The sequence below is a fragment of the Mustelus asterias genome, chromosome 1 (genome assembly GCF_964213995.1).
Source record: "Mustelus asterias chromosome 1, sMusAst1.hap1.1, whole genome shotgun sequence".
NCBI classification, from domain to species: domain Eukaryota; kingdom Metazoa; phylum Chordata; class Chondrichthyes; order Carcharhiniformes; family Triakidae; genus Mustelus; species Mustelus asterias.
In genome coordinates this window covers 10599234-10618182 of record NC_135801.1, presented here as the reverse complement: position 1 = coordinate 10618182, position 18949 = coordinate 10599234, and the positions used below count along the sequence as shown (strand labels likewise).

The following is an 18949-nucleotide window of genomic DNA, read 5'->3' as shown; positions in this document are numbered from 1 at the left end:
CTGGTAAACCTCCTCTGCACCCTCTCCAAAGCCTCCACATCCTTCCTGTAATGTGGGGACCAGAACTGCACACAGTACTCCAAGTGCGGCCGCACCAGAGTTGTGTACAGTTGCAACATAACGCTACGACTCCTAAATTCAATCCCCCTACCAATAAACGCCAAGACACCATATGCCTTCTTAACAACCTTATCTACTTGATTCCCAACTTTCAGGGATCTATGCACACATACACCTGGATCCCTCTGCTCCTCCACACTATTCAAAGTCCTCCCGTTAGCCCTATACTCAACACATCTGTTATTCCTACCAAAGTGAATTACCTCACACTTCTCCGCATTAAACTCCATCCGCCACCTCTCGGCCCAACTTTGCAACCTGTCTAAGTCTTCCTGCAAACTACGACACCCTTCCTCACTGTCTACCACACCACCGACTTTGGTGTCATCAGCAAATTTGCTAATCCACCCAACTATACCCTCATCCAGATCATTAATAAATATTACAAACAGCAGTGGCCCCAAAACAGATCCCTGAGGTACACCACTTGTAACCGCACTCCATGATGAATATTTACTATCAACCACCACCCTCTGTTTCCTATCCGCTAGCCAATTCCTGATCCAATTTCCTAGATCACCCCCAATCCCATACATCTGCATTTTCTGCAGAAGCCTACCATGGTGAACCTTATCAAACGCCTTACTAAAATCCATATATACCACGTCCACTGCCTTGCCCCCATCCACCTCCTTGGTCACTTTCTCAAAAAACTCAATAAGGTTAGTAAGGCACGACCTACCTGCCACAAAACCATGCTGACTATCACCTATCAATTCATTACTCTCCAAATAACTATAAATCCTATCCCTTATAATTTTTTCCAACATCTTGCCGACAACAGAAGTGAGACTCACCGGTCTATAATTCCCGGGGAAGTCTCTGTTCCCCTTCTTAAACAATGGGACAACATTCGCTAACCTCCAATCTTCTGGTACTATACCAGAGGCCAACGACGACTTGAAGATCAGAGCCAGAGGCTCTGCAATCACTTCACTTGCCTCCCAGAGAATCCTTGGATAAATCCCATCCGGACCAGGGGATTTATCTATTTTCAGACCCTCCAGAATATCCTGCACATCCTCCTTATCAACTGTAATACTGTCTATTCTACTCCCCTGCAACCCAGTGTCCTCCTCAGCTATATTCATGTCCCCTTGCGTGAACACCGAAGAGAAATATTGGTTCAATGCTTCACCAATCTCCTCCGGTTCCACACATAACTTCCCTCTGCCATCTATAACTGGCCCTAAACTTGCCCTAACCAACCTTCTGTTCTTGACATACCTATAGAACGCCTTAGGATTCTCTTTAACCCTATCCGCCAAAGTCTTCTCATGTCCCCTTTTAGCCCTTCTAAGCTCGCTCTTCAACTCCCTCTTAGCCAATCTAAAGCTTTCTAGTGCACTACCCGAGTGCTCACGTCTCATCCGAACATAAGCCTCCTTTTTCTTTTTAACCAACAAAGAAACTTTTTTGGTGCACCACGGTTTTTGTTTCAGATTGCAGCATCTGCAATATTTTGCTCTTATCTTAATGATCAATTCACACATTTATCCGGTGACTCAGCCAATCATAACCCCAGTGTCTCATGTCGAACTGAGCCACAGGGACCTGGATAATTCCAGGTTCAATCCACAATGTGTCAGCCGGAAATCTCCGGCCGTTCACGCTGGTGGGATTCTCCAGTCCCGCCGGCTGCGCACCCCTGCCCGCGGGGTTCCCGCCGGCATGGGGTGGCATCAGTGGGAATTCCCTTTGACTGTGGCGGGACCAGAGAATCCCACCGCTAGCAAACAATGCGCCACCTCCCGAAAATGGGAAACACGTGGCTATAGGCCAGAGAATCTCACCCATCCTGTTTGTTATCTCAGCCAGTGTGAAAGGGATAAAAAAGCTTGCATTTAGATAGTGTCTTTCCTCACTATGAGATAGCCCAAACTCTTCTCAGCCAATGAACCACTTTGAAGTGTAGCCACTGTTGTGATGCAGCCAATTTGAATGGAACACAAGTAGCTCCCACAAACAGCAATGCGATAATGGCCAAATAGTTTGTCCTTTTGGATAGTCAGAAGCTTTTTCCCAGGGTGGAAGATTCAATTACTAGGGGACATAAGTTTAAGGTGCGAGGGGCAAGGTTTAAAGGAGATGTACGAGGCAAGTTTTTTACACAGAGGGTGGTGGAGGTCTGGAACTTGCTGCCAGGGGAGGTAGTGGAAGCAGGTACGACAGTGACTTTTAAGGGGCGCTTGGACAAATACATGAATAGGATGGGAATGGAGGGATATGGTCCCCGGAAGGGTAGGGGGTTTTAGTTCGGACGGGCAGCATGGTCGGTGCAGGCTTGGAGGGCCGAAGGGTCTGTTCCTGTGCTGTAATTTTCTTTGTTCTTTGTTCTTTTCATGTTGGCTTGGGGCTAAGTATTGGGAAAGACAATGCCAGTGCGTCTAGACTTAATTAAAAATCCTCTTATCTGCCTCTTATTTCAGAGAACAAAGCAAATAAAAAAAAACAGAATTGGCTCAGGAGAACTCGCTGGGAATGATGCAGAATTGGAAGGGCTGCTCTTGTGCCAATATCCTGCTGGGCTGCACAATCTGCTGTGTTTTGCAGGTGTGAAGGCTTATGTCCTTTTTGTACCATAGCCTGAGCCTAGATTTAACCCAAAAATATTGAAAAATGAACACTGAGCACAATTTTGCTGGTATCACTCTTTCCACCTTATTCCCATCCCAAAGCCCCATGAGTGAAGGAGGTCTTCAAGTGGCTTTTAAGTTTTTTTTGCAGTGCTTAATCACAATTTTTTTTTAAGAAACTGCAAAATTTCATTTATTTGTACCATCTTCCATCTTCATTTCAAATTTAATCTCAGCGGCTTATTAAAAAAATATATTTAACTGTTTTTGAAGTGCCTCAGATCTAGTATTTCTGGTTGAGATGACCTGCCAGGAACAATATCAAGCATCAGACCATATGCACAGACCTTTGTAAACCTACCAGCCAAAGACAGGCTCAGCAGGCAGTCAGTGGCATAGATTTTGCCATCTGTGGCAAGGGCAACTTGAAACACAGGGATAACACCATTGGTGGTTTTTAGAGTTATCTTTATTCTCAGCTATAACGCCTGTGATTCGTTCTGTTAGCACTGTAATGCCGACTAAATTACTGGTCACACACATCTATCAGACAGATGATTAATGCATTTCTCAGCATGAACATTGCTTTCATCTTCTCTTCGCTCAGAGAATGACACATCTGTCCAAACCTCAAAGGTGAAGGGTGGTGGGGGAGGAGGATGAAGACCATTCTAGGAATCACTCAGCGACCTCAAAACGCTTCAACTTGGGTGTGGCAACTGTAAATTGCAGCTTGAATGTGTGCTCTATTGAAGTATGCTTTTCTATGTGAGGCAGTGTAAGAACTGAAGGGTTCTGCCAGTGTTTCACCTGGTTGAGCAGTTAGCTGTGGAACAAGTTTTTTTTTATTCATTCGTGGGACATAGGCATCGCTGGCTGGCCAGCATTTATTATGTGGAGATGCCGGCGTTGGACTGGGGTAAGCACAGAAAGAAGTCTCACAACACCAGGTTAAAGTCCAACAGGTTTATTTGGTAGCACAAGCCAAATGTGCTACCAAATAAACCTGTTGGACTTTAACCTGGTGTTGTGAGACTTCTTTCAGCATTTATTGCTCATCCCTAGTTGCTCTTGAGAAGGTGGTGGTGAGCTGCCTTCTTGAATTGCTGCTGTCCATCTGCTGGATTTTGACCCAGTGACTGAGATAGAAAGGCCGATATATTTTGAAGTCAGAATGGTGGGTGGCTTGGAGGGGAACTTGCAGGTGGTGGTGTTCCCATTTATCTGCTGCCTTTGTCCTTTCTAGATGGAAGTGGTCGTGGATTTGGAAGGTGCTGTCTAAGGATCTTTGGTGAATTGCTGCAGTGCATCTTGTAGATAGTACACACTGCTGATACTGAGCATCAGTGGTGGAGGGATTGAATGTTTGTAGATGTGGTGCCAATCAAATGGGCTGCTTTGTCCTGGATGGTGTCCAGTTTCTTGAGTGTTGTTGGAGCTGCACCCATCCAGGCAAGTGGGGAGTATTCCATCACACTCCTGACTTGTGCCTTGTAGATGGTGGATAGGCTCTTGGGAGTTAGGAGGTGAGTTACTCACCACAGAATTCCTAGCCTCTGACCTGCTCTAGTAGCCACTGTGTTTATGTGGTGAGTCCAGTTGAGTTTCTGGTCAATAGTAACCCCAGGATGTTGACAGTGGGGGATTCAGTGATGGTTGCACCATTGAATGTCAAGGGGCGGTGGTTACAGTGTCTCTTATTGGTGATGATTATTGCCTGGCATTTGTGTGGCACGAATGTTACTTGCCACTTGTCAGCCCAAGCCTGGATATTGTCCAGATCTTGCTGCATTTGAACATGAACTGCTTCAGTATCTGAGTTGAGTTCAATTGAGCAGCCGCTGTGGAACAAGTTGACAGTTAGTGACCTGCAATCTTGAGCTACCCACCTGACAGACGGGTACAGGTTCACACTCTCAACTTGCTAGGAGCCTGACAAAAATTTATAAAGTGCTACACACGTGGATTCAAAACATTCCCACAATGACAGTGGTTAGCACTGCTGCTTCACAGCGCCAGGGACCTGGGTTCTTAACTTTCCTGGTAATGCTGGCAGAATATTTAATATCTGTGTCCAAATTTTCTGAAGGCTGGTATGACATGGGATGGAACTATGAGGAGAAACATAGAAACATAGAAGATAGGAGCAGGAAGAGGCCGTTTGCCCCTTCGAGCCTGCTCCGCCATTCATCATGATCATAGCTGATCATCCAACTCAATAGTCTAATCCTGCTTTCTCCCCATAACCTTTGATCCCATTCACCCCAAGTGCTATATCCAGCCGCCACTTGAATATATTCAATGTTTTGGCATCAACCACTTCCTGTGGTAATGAATTCATTGAGAAGCTGGATAGGCTCGGGTTGTTTTCTTGAGAGCAGAGAAGGCTGAGGGAGGGATCTGACTGAGGTGTATAGGATGATGAGGGTAGAATCATAGAAGGAGGGCATTCAGCCCATCGAGTCTGCACCGACCTCAATCCCACCCAGGCCCTATCCCCATAACCCCACGCATTTACCCTAGCCAGTCCCCCTGACGCTAAGGGGCAATTTAGCATGGCCAATCCACCTAACCCGCACATCTTTGGAGTGTGGGAGGAAACCAGAGCACCCGGAGGAAACCCACGCAAACACGGGGAGAACGTGCAAACTCCACACCAACAGGTATGGACAGGGTGAATAGAAAACAGCTGTTTCTCTTAGTTGAAGGGTCAATAATGAGGAGGTATAATTTTAAGGTGAGGGGCAGGTGGTTTGGAGGGGATCTGAGGAAAAATCTTTTCATCCAGAGGGTGGTGGGAGTCTGGAATGCACTGCCTGAGAGGCGGAAATTCTCAAAACCTTTTAAAAGTATGTAGATGGACACTTGAAATGTCATAACATTCAAGGCTATGGGCCAAGTGCTGAAAAATGGGATTAGTGCAGATTTAGTGTGGTTTTGTTGGTGCAGACTTGATGGACTGAAGGGTCTCTTCTGTACTGTATGACCCTATGTATCCCAAGCCTGTCAATACTTTGTGCAACTCGTGCTATATCTTGCCCATGGGTGGATTAGCCATGGTAACTGGGTAGGGTTAGGACAAGTGGGCCTGGGTAGGATGCTCTTTCAGAGAGTCAGTGCAGACTCAATGGACCGAATGGCCTCCTTCTGCACTTAAGGGATTCTATGGTTTCTATGGTTCTGCACTTGGCCCATTGTGCAGAGGGATCATTCCTGGGTCAATATATTGGGACTGTCAGAAGTCTCACAACACCAGGTGAAAGTCCAACAGACTTATTTGGAATCATGAGCTTTTGGAGCGCCTCTCCTTCATCAGGTGAAAGCTCGTGATTCCAAATAAACGTGTTGGACTTGAACCTGATGTTGTGAAACTTCTTACTGTGCCCACCCCAATCCATCGCCGGCATCTCCACATCATGAATATATTGGGATGTCGCAGATACTAACTGCAGTTGTCTTCCAACAATTATTGGATTTCTGCGTTAACTCCAAGTGCTTCATGTCTTATTGGAATTGTGCCCACCATAACTCAGCAGTAGCAGCACTCTTGCCTCAGAGTCAGAAGGCTGAGGGTCCACTCTGGAAACCTCAGCACTAAATCAATGTTGACACCTCAGTTTAGCGCTGTTGGAGGTATTGCCTTTCGAATGGGGTATTGAAACCGAGACCCTGTCCGGCTTCTTAGGTGGACGCAAGAGATTCAATGGCACGACTCAAAGATTAGCAGAGTAGTTATCCCATTGTCTGCACCAATGTTTATTTCTCAATGAACACCAACGAAACAATTTATTGGTCCATCTATCACATTGCTGTTTGTGGGACCTTGCTCGAAGCAAATGGATTATTGAAGATCCCTATATTTCAACAGTGACTACACTTGTAAAAGCGCAGAAATGTACTTTGGAATGTTCGATGGTCACACTACATGAAGGCAAGTTCTTCCTTTTTACAAAAAGAAAGGAAATTTCAATAAAAAGTAAAACCAAACAGACACGGAAAGAGCAGGAAAATTGGATCATAATACATTGTTCTGCTGAAGAGACTGGAACTGGTGGATGCAGTTTAAAAGTAAGGGGTTGCCCATTTAAGACAGCGATGAGGAGAAGTGTTTTTTTTCAGATGGTTGTGAGACTCTGGAGCTGTCTTCCCTGGACAGCAGTGGAGGTAAGGTCATGAAATAATTTTAAAGTAAAGTTTTAAGTTTATTTATTTGTCACAAGTAAGGCTTACATTAACACTGCAATGAAGTTACTGTGAAATTCCCCTAATTTTGTTTTAAAGTTTATTTATTAGTCACAAGTAAGGCTTACATTAACACTGCAATGAAGTTATTGTGAAATTCCCCTAGTTGCCACCGTCCAGCGCCTGTCCGGGTTAGTACACCTCACCAGCACATCTTTGAGAATGTGGGAGGAAACCCACGCAGACACGGGGAGAACATGCAAACTCCACACAGACAGTAAGTCAAGCCCAGTAAACAAACCCAGGTCCCTGGCACTGTGAAGCAGCAGTGCTAACCACTGTGCTACCATGCCACTATGGTAACTGGGTGGTTTTAAGGCAGAGATAGATAGATCCTGACTAACAAGGGAGTCAAAGGTTATTAGGGGTAGGTGGGAATATGGAATTGAGACCACAATCGGATCAGCTATGATCTTACCGAGTGGCGGAACAGGCTGGAATGGGCCCTATGGCTGGCTCCTGCTCCTAATTTGTATGTTCGTCAGAGTTAGCAGAATCACAGGCGTAAAGGGCCTCCCTTGTGACTTTCTCCAATGGCATTACTACTGTAGAAGAGGTGAAGGGAAAAGCCCTTTTGTTTTTAAATGCATTCCAACACCAACCTCAAATTACAGTATGATCCTCAGTGGCGAATAATTGCCGAGTGGTGCTCCATCCATCGATTACAGGAAGATGGTGCACTTATCTTTTAGCTGCTTATTTCACTGCCAGTTTGTCAAGTGCGATGGCTCAAATATTAACTGCGGAGATAGGTATTTCTGAAATATTCTGAAATGTTTGAACATTGTTGTATTGAGATTGAATGCCTGCTTGTTTAGCCCCCAGATATTACTCAGTTCTGTTGCAAGTATGAAATGTCATCCTGCAACGCAACATCAGAATTGATTCTGTTAAAGAGGCAACTAAACTATTATATCCTCAGTGAGAGATGTCCTCAAACATTTCCTGCAGGTACCAAGACACCAGTGGCCAGCTAATGGAAACAAGTATTGAAGAAGTGAAGGATTTATGCATGTTTCAGGGAGGCTCTCTCCTTCAAATGCAAGGAACAAGACATGTCATAGGATTGGAACCCTGGAATGATACAACACAGAAGGAGGCTATTGCCACCCCCATGTCTGTGCTGGCTCTTTGGTAGAATTATCCAATTAATCCTATTCTTTCTCCAGAACCCTGTCATTTTTTTCCTTCAAACATTTATCCAATTTCCTCTGGAACGTCACTATTGAATTTGCTTCCATCACTCTATGGACTCTATTCTTCCATTAATAAAACCATAGATCCTGGGTGCTCTTCTTTAAAAAATTACTTGCATAGGATTCTCCCAAGCTTCAAAATGGGCAATGTTCCATATCCCAATTGTGGGTGGCACTGTGGCACAATGGTTTACACTGCTACCTCACAGCGCAAGGGACCCAGGTTCGATTCTCGGCTTGGGTCACTGTCTGTGCTGAGTTTGTATGTTCGCCCTGTGACTGTGTGGGTTGTCTCCGGGTGCTCCGGTTTCCTCGAACAGTCCGAAATTCGCACTGATTAGATGCATTGGCCATGCTAAATTCTCCCTCAGTGTACCTGTACAGGTGCCGGAGTGTGGCGACTGGAGGATTTTCACAGTAATTTAGTTGGAATGTTAACGTAAGCCTACTTGTAAGGCTAATAAATAAACTTATAACTTATCCAGGTGTTGACATATTTACCTAAAACCACCGAATATAAGCTGCTGTAAGCTCTGAATTTGGTTTTGAAGCTCATCTCAATAGCCTTACCATGAAACGTGACCCACTGATGCTGTGTCACACATCTTCTCTGGCCCTAAATGATCCTACTTTCAAAGCACACATGACCTATTCACTACATAACGCTGAGGATGAGTATTTTCCGCTACCAGATGTTTTTCCAACTCCTAGGTGTGTATCAATCTAACTGCCACTCAAATACTGCCCACTAGCTAATGCCAGAACAGGGAGTTAAATATTCCCATGAGAGATGGTTCACTGCACCGCCGATGTTTAAAATAAGTTAAAGTTTTTAAAGGTTAACGTTTATTAGTGTCACGAGTAGGCTTACATTAACACTGCAGTAAAGTTACTGTGAAAATCCCTGAGTTGCCACACCTGTTCGGGTATGCTGAGGGAGAATTTCACATGGCCAATGCACCTAACCAGCACGTCTTTCGGACTGTGGAAGGAAACTGGAACGCCCGGAGGAAACCAATGCAGACACTGGAAGAACATGCAAACTCCGCACAGAGCCGGGAATCAAACCTGGTTCTCTGGCGCTGTGAAGCAGCAGTGCTAACCACTGCACAATCAAGTCCATCCTGCATGTTTGGTGTTGCTATTATCGGCTTTGCTTAGCTCCTGCTCTCTATCATGATCGAGAAATGGTTCTTAACATAACCATGCCATGCTTGAGTAATCCTATGAAGCCTTTGGCCATTCACGTCTCTCGAGAAATAAAAGATTATGTTCAGATGATGGTGACGTCAAACAGTGAAGCTCATTGCAATGTGAAAGGAGTACAACATTCAATAATGTCCAGACCAACGAGATTTGAGGGAGGTGGGAATATTGTGGGTATTACCCCGGCCAATGTGGGGGGGATATAAATTGGAAATGAATGTTAAAAAGCGAACCTGTTTCACCAATTGATCCTTCTTCACCAGTCCGGTAGCAGCTGCAATGTTCCCAGCTCCTTCCACTGTTTTCTGAGCAACTGTAGACATTCCTGTCACCACGGCTCCTCCTACAAGAGACGCCTGCTCTTTGGTCTTCTCAGCCACTGACAAAATAACCAGAGGAAATAGTCTGTCTGATTAAAAACTCACAGTTCAAGGAGGGTCATCCCTCCCAGCCCTGCACAGAAATGCCACTGAAACAGTACCAGCCACAAATCAGTCATTTTTAAAATCCATTTTTAAAAGGTTTGCAATTTTCAGATGAGAAGATTTTATTACAACGCCAGTCAACAACAACTTGCATTTACATAGTGCCTTTAACATAGCAAACCGCACCCCCCCAAGCCCCAAGGTGCTTCATTAAATTTGACATTGAGCCATATATAAGCATGTGAGGAGAAGTGACATGAAGCTCCAACATGGTTGCGTTTTAAGGAGAATCCTAGAGGGAGAACGGAGAGTTTTCAGGAGAGAACTTCAGAGCAAAGGGCCGAGGCAGCCGAAGGCACAGTCATCACATAAAAATAGGAGCAGGAAGAGGCCATTTGGCCCTTTGAGCCAACTCCACCATTTGTTATGATCATGGCTGATCATCCAACTCAATAGCCTGATCCTGCCTTCCCCCCATGCACTTGCGCCCTCACTCAACTTGTCCAAGTCACACTGAAGCATCTCTGCATCCACCTCACAGCTCACCCTCCCACCAAGCTTTGTGTCATCACCAATGCCATTCCATTTATCAAGAGTATTCTTATCACTTCTGCCTGATAAAGGATAATCTTGGTCGACATTTATCCCTCAGCCCACCTCAAAAGGTTAACCTGGGGGGGAATTCCAGGATTTTGACCCAGCGACTATGAAGGAACGGCAATATATTTCCAAGTCAGGACGGTGAGTGGTTTGGAGGGGAACTTGCAGATGGTGGTGGTGTTCCCATGTATCTGCTGCCCTTGCCCTTTTAGATGGAAGTGGTCCTGGGTTTGGAAGATGCTGTTTAAAGAATCTTGGTGAATTGCTGCAGTGCATCTTGTAGATAGTACACACTGCTGCTACTGAGCGTCAGTGGTGGAGGGAGTGGTTGTTTGTAGATGCGCTGTCAATCAAGCGGGCTGCTTTGTCCTGGATGGTGTTGAGCTTCTTGAGTGTTGTTGGAGCTGCACCCATCCAGGCAAGTTGGGAGTATTGCATCACACTTCTGTCTTGTGCCTTGGGGTGGCACGGTAACACGGTGGTTAGCATTGCTGCCTCACAGCACCAGGTACCCGGGTTCGATTCCCGGCTTGGGTCACTGTCTGTGTGGAGTTTGCATGTTCTCCCCATGTCTGTGTGGGTTTCCTCCGGGTGCTCTGGTTTCCTCCCACAGTCCAAAGATGTGCGCGTTAGGTGGATTGGCCATGCTAAATTCTCCCTCAGCGTACCCGAACAGGTGCCGGAGTGTGGCGACTAGGGGATTTTCACAGTATCTTCATTACAATGTGAATGTAAGCTACTTATGACTAATAAATAAAGATGGTGGATAGGTTTTGGGGAGTCAGGAAGTGAGTTACTCGCCACAGTATTCCTAGTCTCTGACCTGCTTTTGGAACCATTGTTACCACAGTGACCACACTTCCACAAGGTGCTTTGATGGAGTGCTTTCGGATGCACTGAGCTTGTGAAAGAGCCGATATGAATGCAAGCTCTTTCTCCCTTTGTAACAGTAAGATAGGGGCAAGAAGTCAAGCTAAATTGATACCAGCTTGGAATACATCCCTTTGCTACTTCTTATCCCCAACTCGCAGCAAATTGAACAGATGGCCACGAATCTCAACAGCTTAGGCCAAGATTACTGCATGCCCCACAGAGGGCAGCCAATTTTACATTTTTGTTTTAAAGAAATGATGAGCTGGATGTATTGGCTGCCAGTTTCCTGGGGTCTACAATCCAGCCTCTGCAAAGGGAGAGCTTTGTTGAGCCATGGCAATCGTAGAAACTGGTTCGCGGAACATCATTCACACAAGCCTGACCAACACAAAATTCATTGGTTATAGGGCCTTGAAGGGGTTGTGTAAGAGAGAAAATGATTTGACCTTCATCATTATATATTTATCCTTTGGTAGTTAATCAAAACTGGAGAATTTGCATTATCAGGAGTCAGAAATCCCTCTAATAGTTTATGAATAAGGGAAAACTAGGGTAGATTACCAACCCCTCTGCTATTGGAGACGATTTGGGAGGTGATAGCTCAGTGGTATTATCGCTAGACGATTAACCAGAAACTCAGCTAATGTTCTGGGGACCCGGGTTCGAATCCCGCCACGGCAGATGGTGGAATTTGAATTCAATGAACAATACCTGGAATTAAGAATCTACTGATGACCATGAAACCATTATCGATTGTCAGAAAAACCCATCTGGTTCACCAATGTCCTTGAGGGAAGGAAATATGCCACCCTTACCTGGTCTGGCCTACATGTGACTCCAGAGCCACAGCAATGTGACTGACTCTCAACTGCCCTCAAAGGGCAACGTGGGATAGGCAATAAATGCTGGCCCAGCCAGCGACGCCCATGTCCCACGAATGAGTAAAAAAAACTTATTTCATCGAGACAATAATTGTGTGTCGCTCAACACTGTCAGTGCTGGGTGAGTCTTAATCTTTTCACATAATCCATATAATCCTACAGTTTAGAAGGAGGCCATTCGGCCCATCGAGTCTGCACCGACCACAATCCCATCCAGGCCCTATCCCCATAACCTCATGCATTTACCCTAGCTAGTCCCCCTGACACTAAAGGGCAATTTAGCATGGCCAATCCACCTAACCTGCACATCTTTGGACTGTGGGAGGAAACCGGAGCACCCGGAGGAAACCCACACAGACACGGGGAGAATGTGCAAACTCCGCACAGACAGTGACTCAAGGCGGGAATCGAACCTGGGTCCCCGGCGCTGTGAGACAGTAGTGTTAACCACTGTGCCACCGTGCGCCCATCTGACTACCTCTTGATACATTTCCTTTCCTCATTCCCTTGTGCACAGCGGTACCTTAGCATGATCCTAACAATCCAGTGACAGGATAGCTGGTCCAACAGCCCTATCCTTGCTCACGCCAACTTGCTTAACATTGAGGTGTTGATCACACAGAACCAGCTCCACTGGGCGGAACATGTCCCTTGTATCCTGACACCAGACTCACAAAGGAATTGCTCAACTCAGAACTTGGCCATGATACGGGCGGCATGGTAGCACAATGGTTAGCACTGCTGCCTCACAGCTCCAGGGAACAGGTTCAATTCTGGTCTTGGGTGACTGTTTGTGTGGGGTTTGCACATTCTCCCCGTGTCTGCATGGGTTTCCTCCGGGTGTTCCAGTTTCCACACACAGTCCAAAGATGTGCAGGGGAGGTGCATTGACCATAGAAAATTGCCCCTTAGTGTCCAAAAGATGTGTAATTTAAATGGATTAGCCATGGGAAATTTGTGGGGTTATGGAGATAGGGCGAGGGAGATGGCCTGGATAACATACTCTGTCAGAGAGTTGGTGGAGACTTGATGGGCCGAATGGCCTCTTCTGCACTGTAGGGATTCTATGATTTGATGAAAGACTCCCAGGTGCTCAGGTGGAACACTTTTCTCCTCAAAATATCCCCAAAGAGATCAAACATCCTCATTAACTCATGGGAGACCTTTACTTGAGACTGACCAAATGGAGAAGGGTTCATTTGGGAAGGCATTGAACATATCGAGAGGGGCATTTGTGGAGATGATTTTGAGGCATTGGAGGGAGCATATAGATCTCCAAACAACCCATCCATCCAAACCTTCAAGCACCACCTGCCCCACACGGGTTGAGTCTGCAGCCCTTAGGTCTGAAGAGACAGACGAAAGCCTGTTGACACTGGAGTGGAAATGAAAGATAATTCAGTCTGACCTGTGGGTGGCTTTTTGAAAGAGCAGCCATGTTTAGTTCCTCATAACCCTGTACGGGCGACACAGTGGCACAGTGGTTAGCACGGCTGCCTCACAGAGCTGGGGACCCGGCCTCGGGTAACTGTCTGTGTAGAGTTTGCACTTTGTTCCCGTGCCCGCGTGGGTTTCCTCCAGGTGTTCCGGTTTCCTCCCACACTCCAAAGAGATGCAGGTTAGGTTGACTGGCCATGCTAAATTGCCCCTTAGTGTCAGGGGGCCTAGCAGTGTAAATATGTGGGGTTACAAAGATAGGGCCTGGGTGGGGTTGTTGTCACTGCACGCTCAAAGGGCCGAGTGGCCTCTTTCTGCACTGTAGAGATTCTATTCTATTCTGTTCTATAATAAAAGGAAAATTGGAGCCACTGCAAATTGATCCAATTCAGAGTCTACAGATCAGACACTGGATTTATCAGCCCTTTCAGAACTCATCGAACTGGAATGGGAGCAAGTCGTCCTCCATCCCGAGAGACAACCTGAGATGAAGAAGAGTGTGCCTTTGTGCAGGCCAAAATGTCTCAAGCGCTTATTCAAAGGGAATTGAAAAGGAGGTTGCTACTGCACTAAGTTGCCTTTGCAATATTTCAGTGAATGATATTTCATTTTTAATTAAGATTCATTCGATGAAACCAGGGCCCCAGACGATTGGCAGAGAGTAAAGTTTAAAGAACTTATTAAATGTCAGCAGGTTGTGTAAAGGAATCCGGACTTCAATCCTGACAAGCGTATCTGAGGCATTATACTGTGGGACATCTCTCCCCCAACCACTGCCAAAAACAACTTCTCGCCAGCTGCCCAGGAGAATCTAACCGTGGTTTTGTAAAGTTGCCCTCTCCAATGCTCCTAGCTCCTTGCCCCCCTTCTCCTACACTATTGATATAAGAGGTCGAAAGGAAAAGAAATGCATTTTATATTAGCTGGTGGTTCACCATCACAGTACTTTTTTATTTATTGCAAAAGAATTTTGTTTTATATCATAGAATCCCTACAGTGCAGAAGGAGGCCATTTGGTCCATCGAGTCTACACCGCCCATAATCCCACCCAAGCCCTATCCCCGTAACCCCACACATTTACCCTGTTAACCCCCTGACACTAGGGTCAATTTAGCCAACAAACCTAACCCACACATCTTTGGAGTGTGTGAGGAAACCGGAGGACCCGGAGTAAACTCTTGTAGGCACAGGAAGAATGTGCAAACTCCACACAGACAGTTACCCGAGGCCGGAATTGAACGCGGGTCCCTGGCGCTATGAGGCAGCAGTGCTAACCACTGTGCCACCATGCTGCCCCTTTTGCATTGTTAGCCGAGACTAGATGAACACGCTAGCCCTCGGTTCAATAACCTGGCTTTGTTTTTTTTTTAAATAGACACCCACATGAATTAAAATGAACATCCTACTGGCTTATTTCATTTGTCTGTAAATTATATATTTAGATAAAGTGCCTCACAAGAAATAATTCACCCAGGTGAGCATTTTGATGAACAGGAATTAAAAATAACCAGGTTTGAAATTTCTGTATCAAAGCCATTAATTTCAAATGAATCCGGAACAAGAAAAGCAAATGTTTAACACATCATTTTCACAACATTGCTCAGCACAAATCCGACACAACAGCGCTGGCTACTTCTAAAAATAATTCCGTGGCTGGGAAGTGCTTTGGAAACTGAAAAGTACTCCTGTTTTCTTGCACTCAGATGGCTAAATAATACGATCGAGTAGGAAGAAGGCAGGAGCTTTGAAATCCCCTGTGTAAATTAAGTTAAAATGGCAAATGGAATCCTTGGCTTTATCAATAGGGGCAATACAGTACAAAAACATGGAATATTGGTGTAAAGGGAGACATGTCACCGAAACATTGCACCCTGCACTCATCAGGATAAATCCAAGAATTCCAAATTTCAAACGATCGCAGCAATCTATACAACAGGAGGAAAGGGTTGATTGGTTGACAAGTCAACCCTGATTGAATCATAGAATCATACAATGCAGAAGAGGCTCTTCAGCCCATCGAGTCAGCACCAACACGTGAGAAACACCTGACCTCCCACCTAATCCCACTTGCCAGCACTTGGCCCATAGCCTTGAATGTTACGACATGCCAAGTGCTCATCCAGGTACTCTTTAAAGGATGTGAGGCAACCCGCCTCCACCACCCTCCCAGGCAGTGCATTCCAGACCGTCACCACCCTCTGGGTAAAAATGTTTTCCTCACATCCCCCCTAAACCTCCTCTCACCTTGAACTTGCGTCCCCTTGTGACTGACCCTTCAACTGAGGGGAACAGCTGCTCCTTATTCACCCTGTCCATGTCCTTCATAATCTTGTACACCTCGATCAGGTCGCCCCTCAGTCTTCTCTGCTCCAACAAACACAACACAAGCCAACCCAACTTCTCTTCATAACTTAAATGTTCCGTCCCAGACAGCATCCTGGTGAATTCTCTCTGCACCCCCTCCAGTGCAATCACATCCTTCCTATAATGTGGCGACCAGAACTGCACACAGTACTCTAGCTGTGGCCTCACAAATACAACTCCAACCTGACTTCCCCGCTTTTATAATCTATGCCTTGATTGATAAAGACAAGTGTCCCACATGCCTCTTTCACCACCCTACTAACATGCCCTTCCATCTTCAGAGATCTATGGACAATCCTGCCAACGTCCCTTTGTTCTACAGAACTTCCTCGTGTTATGCCGTTCATTGAATACTTCCTCGTTAAATTACTCCTCCCAAACCTCACATGTAGCTGAGGCATTCACATGGAGAAAGCAATGGGGAACTATAGGCTCCCTGAGCACCAGGAAAAAAATGCAAAGCTTGATCATGTTACTTTTGTTTGCAGAAAATGGGTCCCTCCATATGAATGCATGTCACTTCTGGCAAGCCTAAATGAGCCAGTGTACGAGATGGACTGATTATCTTAAATAGGATGTTCTGTCATAACAAAACCAAGGAAGGCATGCAAAAAATTTATAAAACACTTGTTTTGCCTCAGATGGAAGAATGTGTCCAGATCTGAGCATCTCGCTATAAGAAGGATGTCAAGGCCTTAACGAGGATCCAGGGGAGATTTATTAGAATGGTTTCAGGGATAAAGGGTTTCAACCAGGGGTGGCACAGTGGTTAGCACCGCTGCCTCACAGCGTCATGGACCCAGGTTCAATTCCAGCCTCGGGTGACTGTCTGTGCTCCCCTTAGCTGAAGAGTCAGTCACGAGGGGACGCATGTTCAAGGTAAGTGGCACGAGGTTTAGGGGGGATGTGAGGAAAACATTTTTATCCAGACGGTGGTGATGGTCTGGAATGTGCTGCCTGGGAGGGTGGTAGAGATGAGTTGCCTCACACCCTTAAAGAAGTACCTGGATGAGATGAGCACTTGGCACGTCGTAACATTCAAGGGTATGGGCCAAGTACTGATGGAGTTTGCACATTCTCCCCATGTCTGCATGGGTTTCCTCCGGGTACTCCAGTTTCCTCCCATTTTCCAAAGATACGCAGGTTAGGTTGATTGGCCATGCTAAATTGTCCCTTAGTGTCAGGGGGATTAGCGGGGTAATTATATGGGGTTACTGGGATAGAGGTTGGGTGGGATTGTTGTTGGTGCAGGCTCAATGGGCCATGGCCTCCTTCTGAACTGTGGGGATTCTATGATTCTACGAGCTATGACGAGAGATGAGAGATACTGGGGTTATTGTCCTGGGGGAGGAGAAAATTAAAGGAAGATTTGATCGAGGTGTTCAAAATCATGAAGGGTTTTGATAGAGCAAATGAGGAGCAACAGATTCCAGTGGCTAAAGAATCGCTTAGCATAGAGCATAGACTCAAAGATAATGAGAAAAAAAGAGCCCTAGGCGACAGAAGGGGGGAAAATTTCAGAGCATGTTGTTATGATCTGGAATGCAGTCTTTGAAAGGATGCCCGAAACAATTTTAATAATAACTTCTAAAAGAGAAATTGGATAAATAAAATACATGAAGGGGAAAAGATTACAAGGCTCTGGAGGAAAAGCAGGGGAGAACGACTAATTGGTTCGGTCTTTCAAGGAGCCAGCATGATGAACTGAATGACTTCCTCCTGTGCTGTATCATTTTACGATTCCAAGTATAGATCTATCATCGTAAATTAGATCATTAAAAGAAGCAAGAAGACAAGCACAACAGGCGAATACATTGCATCAGATCTCGACAAGTGGTGTTACAAACTGGCAAGGTTCTGTCTCCACCATCAGCTCACTCACCCATCCAGAATAAAGTACCCACAGTACGACTGATTGGCAATTTCTTGAACAAGGTCTAAGCTTCCACCTTTACACAGAGACTATTCGAAGTATCCCAACAGGCCTATGGGTGCACCTACACCACAAGGACTGCGGCATGTCAAGAAGGAGGTTCACCACCATCAATTCCAAGGGGCAATTAGAGATGGGCAACAAATGCTGGCTCAGCTGGTGATGCCCACATTCTCGGAAATGGTTTTTTTTAAAGGAAGTGTTGGTTACTCCGAGTATGAAGAAACGCTTTTTGATGGCCATCTCAAATGCTTCCCTCTTGCCAGTTTTAACTATTCCTCCCTTGTTCTAGTGTCCTGCTAAAGTTCTAAGTTTATTTATTAATGTCACAAGTAGGCTTACATGTTGATTTGATTTATTATTGTCATATGTATTCGTATACAGTGAAAAGTATTGTTTCTTGCATACTATACAGACAAAGCATACCGTTCATAGAGAAGGAAATGAAAGAGTGCAGAATGTAGTGTTACAGTCAAGCTAGAGTGTAGAGAAAGATCAACTTAGTGCGAGGTAAGTCCATTCAAAAGTCTGACAGCAACAGGGAAGAAACTGTCCTTGAGTCGGTTGGTACGCGACCTCAGACTTTTGTATCTTTTTCCCGACGGAAGAAGGTGGAAGAGAGAACACTGCAACGAAGTTACTGTGAAAATCCCCCAGTCGTCACACTCCAGTGCCTATTTGGGTACACTGAGGGAAAATTTATAATGGCTAATCCATCTAACCTGCACGTCTTTCGGACTGTGGGAGGAAACCGGAGCACCCGGAGAAAACCCACGCAGACACGGGGAGAATGTGCAAACTCCGCACAGACAGTGACCCAAGCTGGGAATCAAACCCGGGTCCCTGGCACTGTGAGGCAGCAGTGCTAAGCACTGTGCCACCCACTCCCACTATCCACTACATGCTATCCACATTTCACATGAACCCTACATTATCTCAAGATGGCGCTGGAGCGAGGTGACTTCTTGCAAGCTATGTATGCCCAGCATGCCTTCTAACTCTATCTTTTACTCTCGTTCTATGCTTCTAAAACTTTATTCACTCTTTTGTTGCTGTCTCTATGAACGGTATGCTTTGTCTGTATAGCGCGCAAGCA

At 45.6% G+C, this 18949-nt stretch overlaps 1 protein-coding gene across 1 annotated transcript in view; it reads right to left on the bottom strand.

The window, feature by feature from the left end:
- LOC144491353 (alpha-synuclein-like) overlaps positions 1-18949 on the bottom strand; it is a 109625-nt gene that overhangs the window by 69833 nt on the left and 20843 nt on the right. Inside the window, exon 3 of the mRNA XM_078209050.1 lies at positions 9574-9719. Within this exon, the coding sequence (XP_078065176.1) occupies positions 9574-9719 (146 nt within the window). The remainder of the gene's footprint in view (positions 1-9573; positions 9720-18949) is intronic.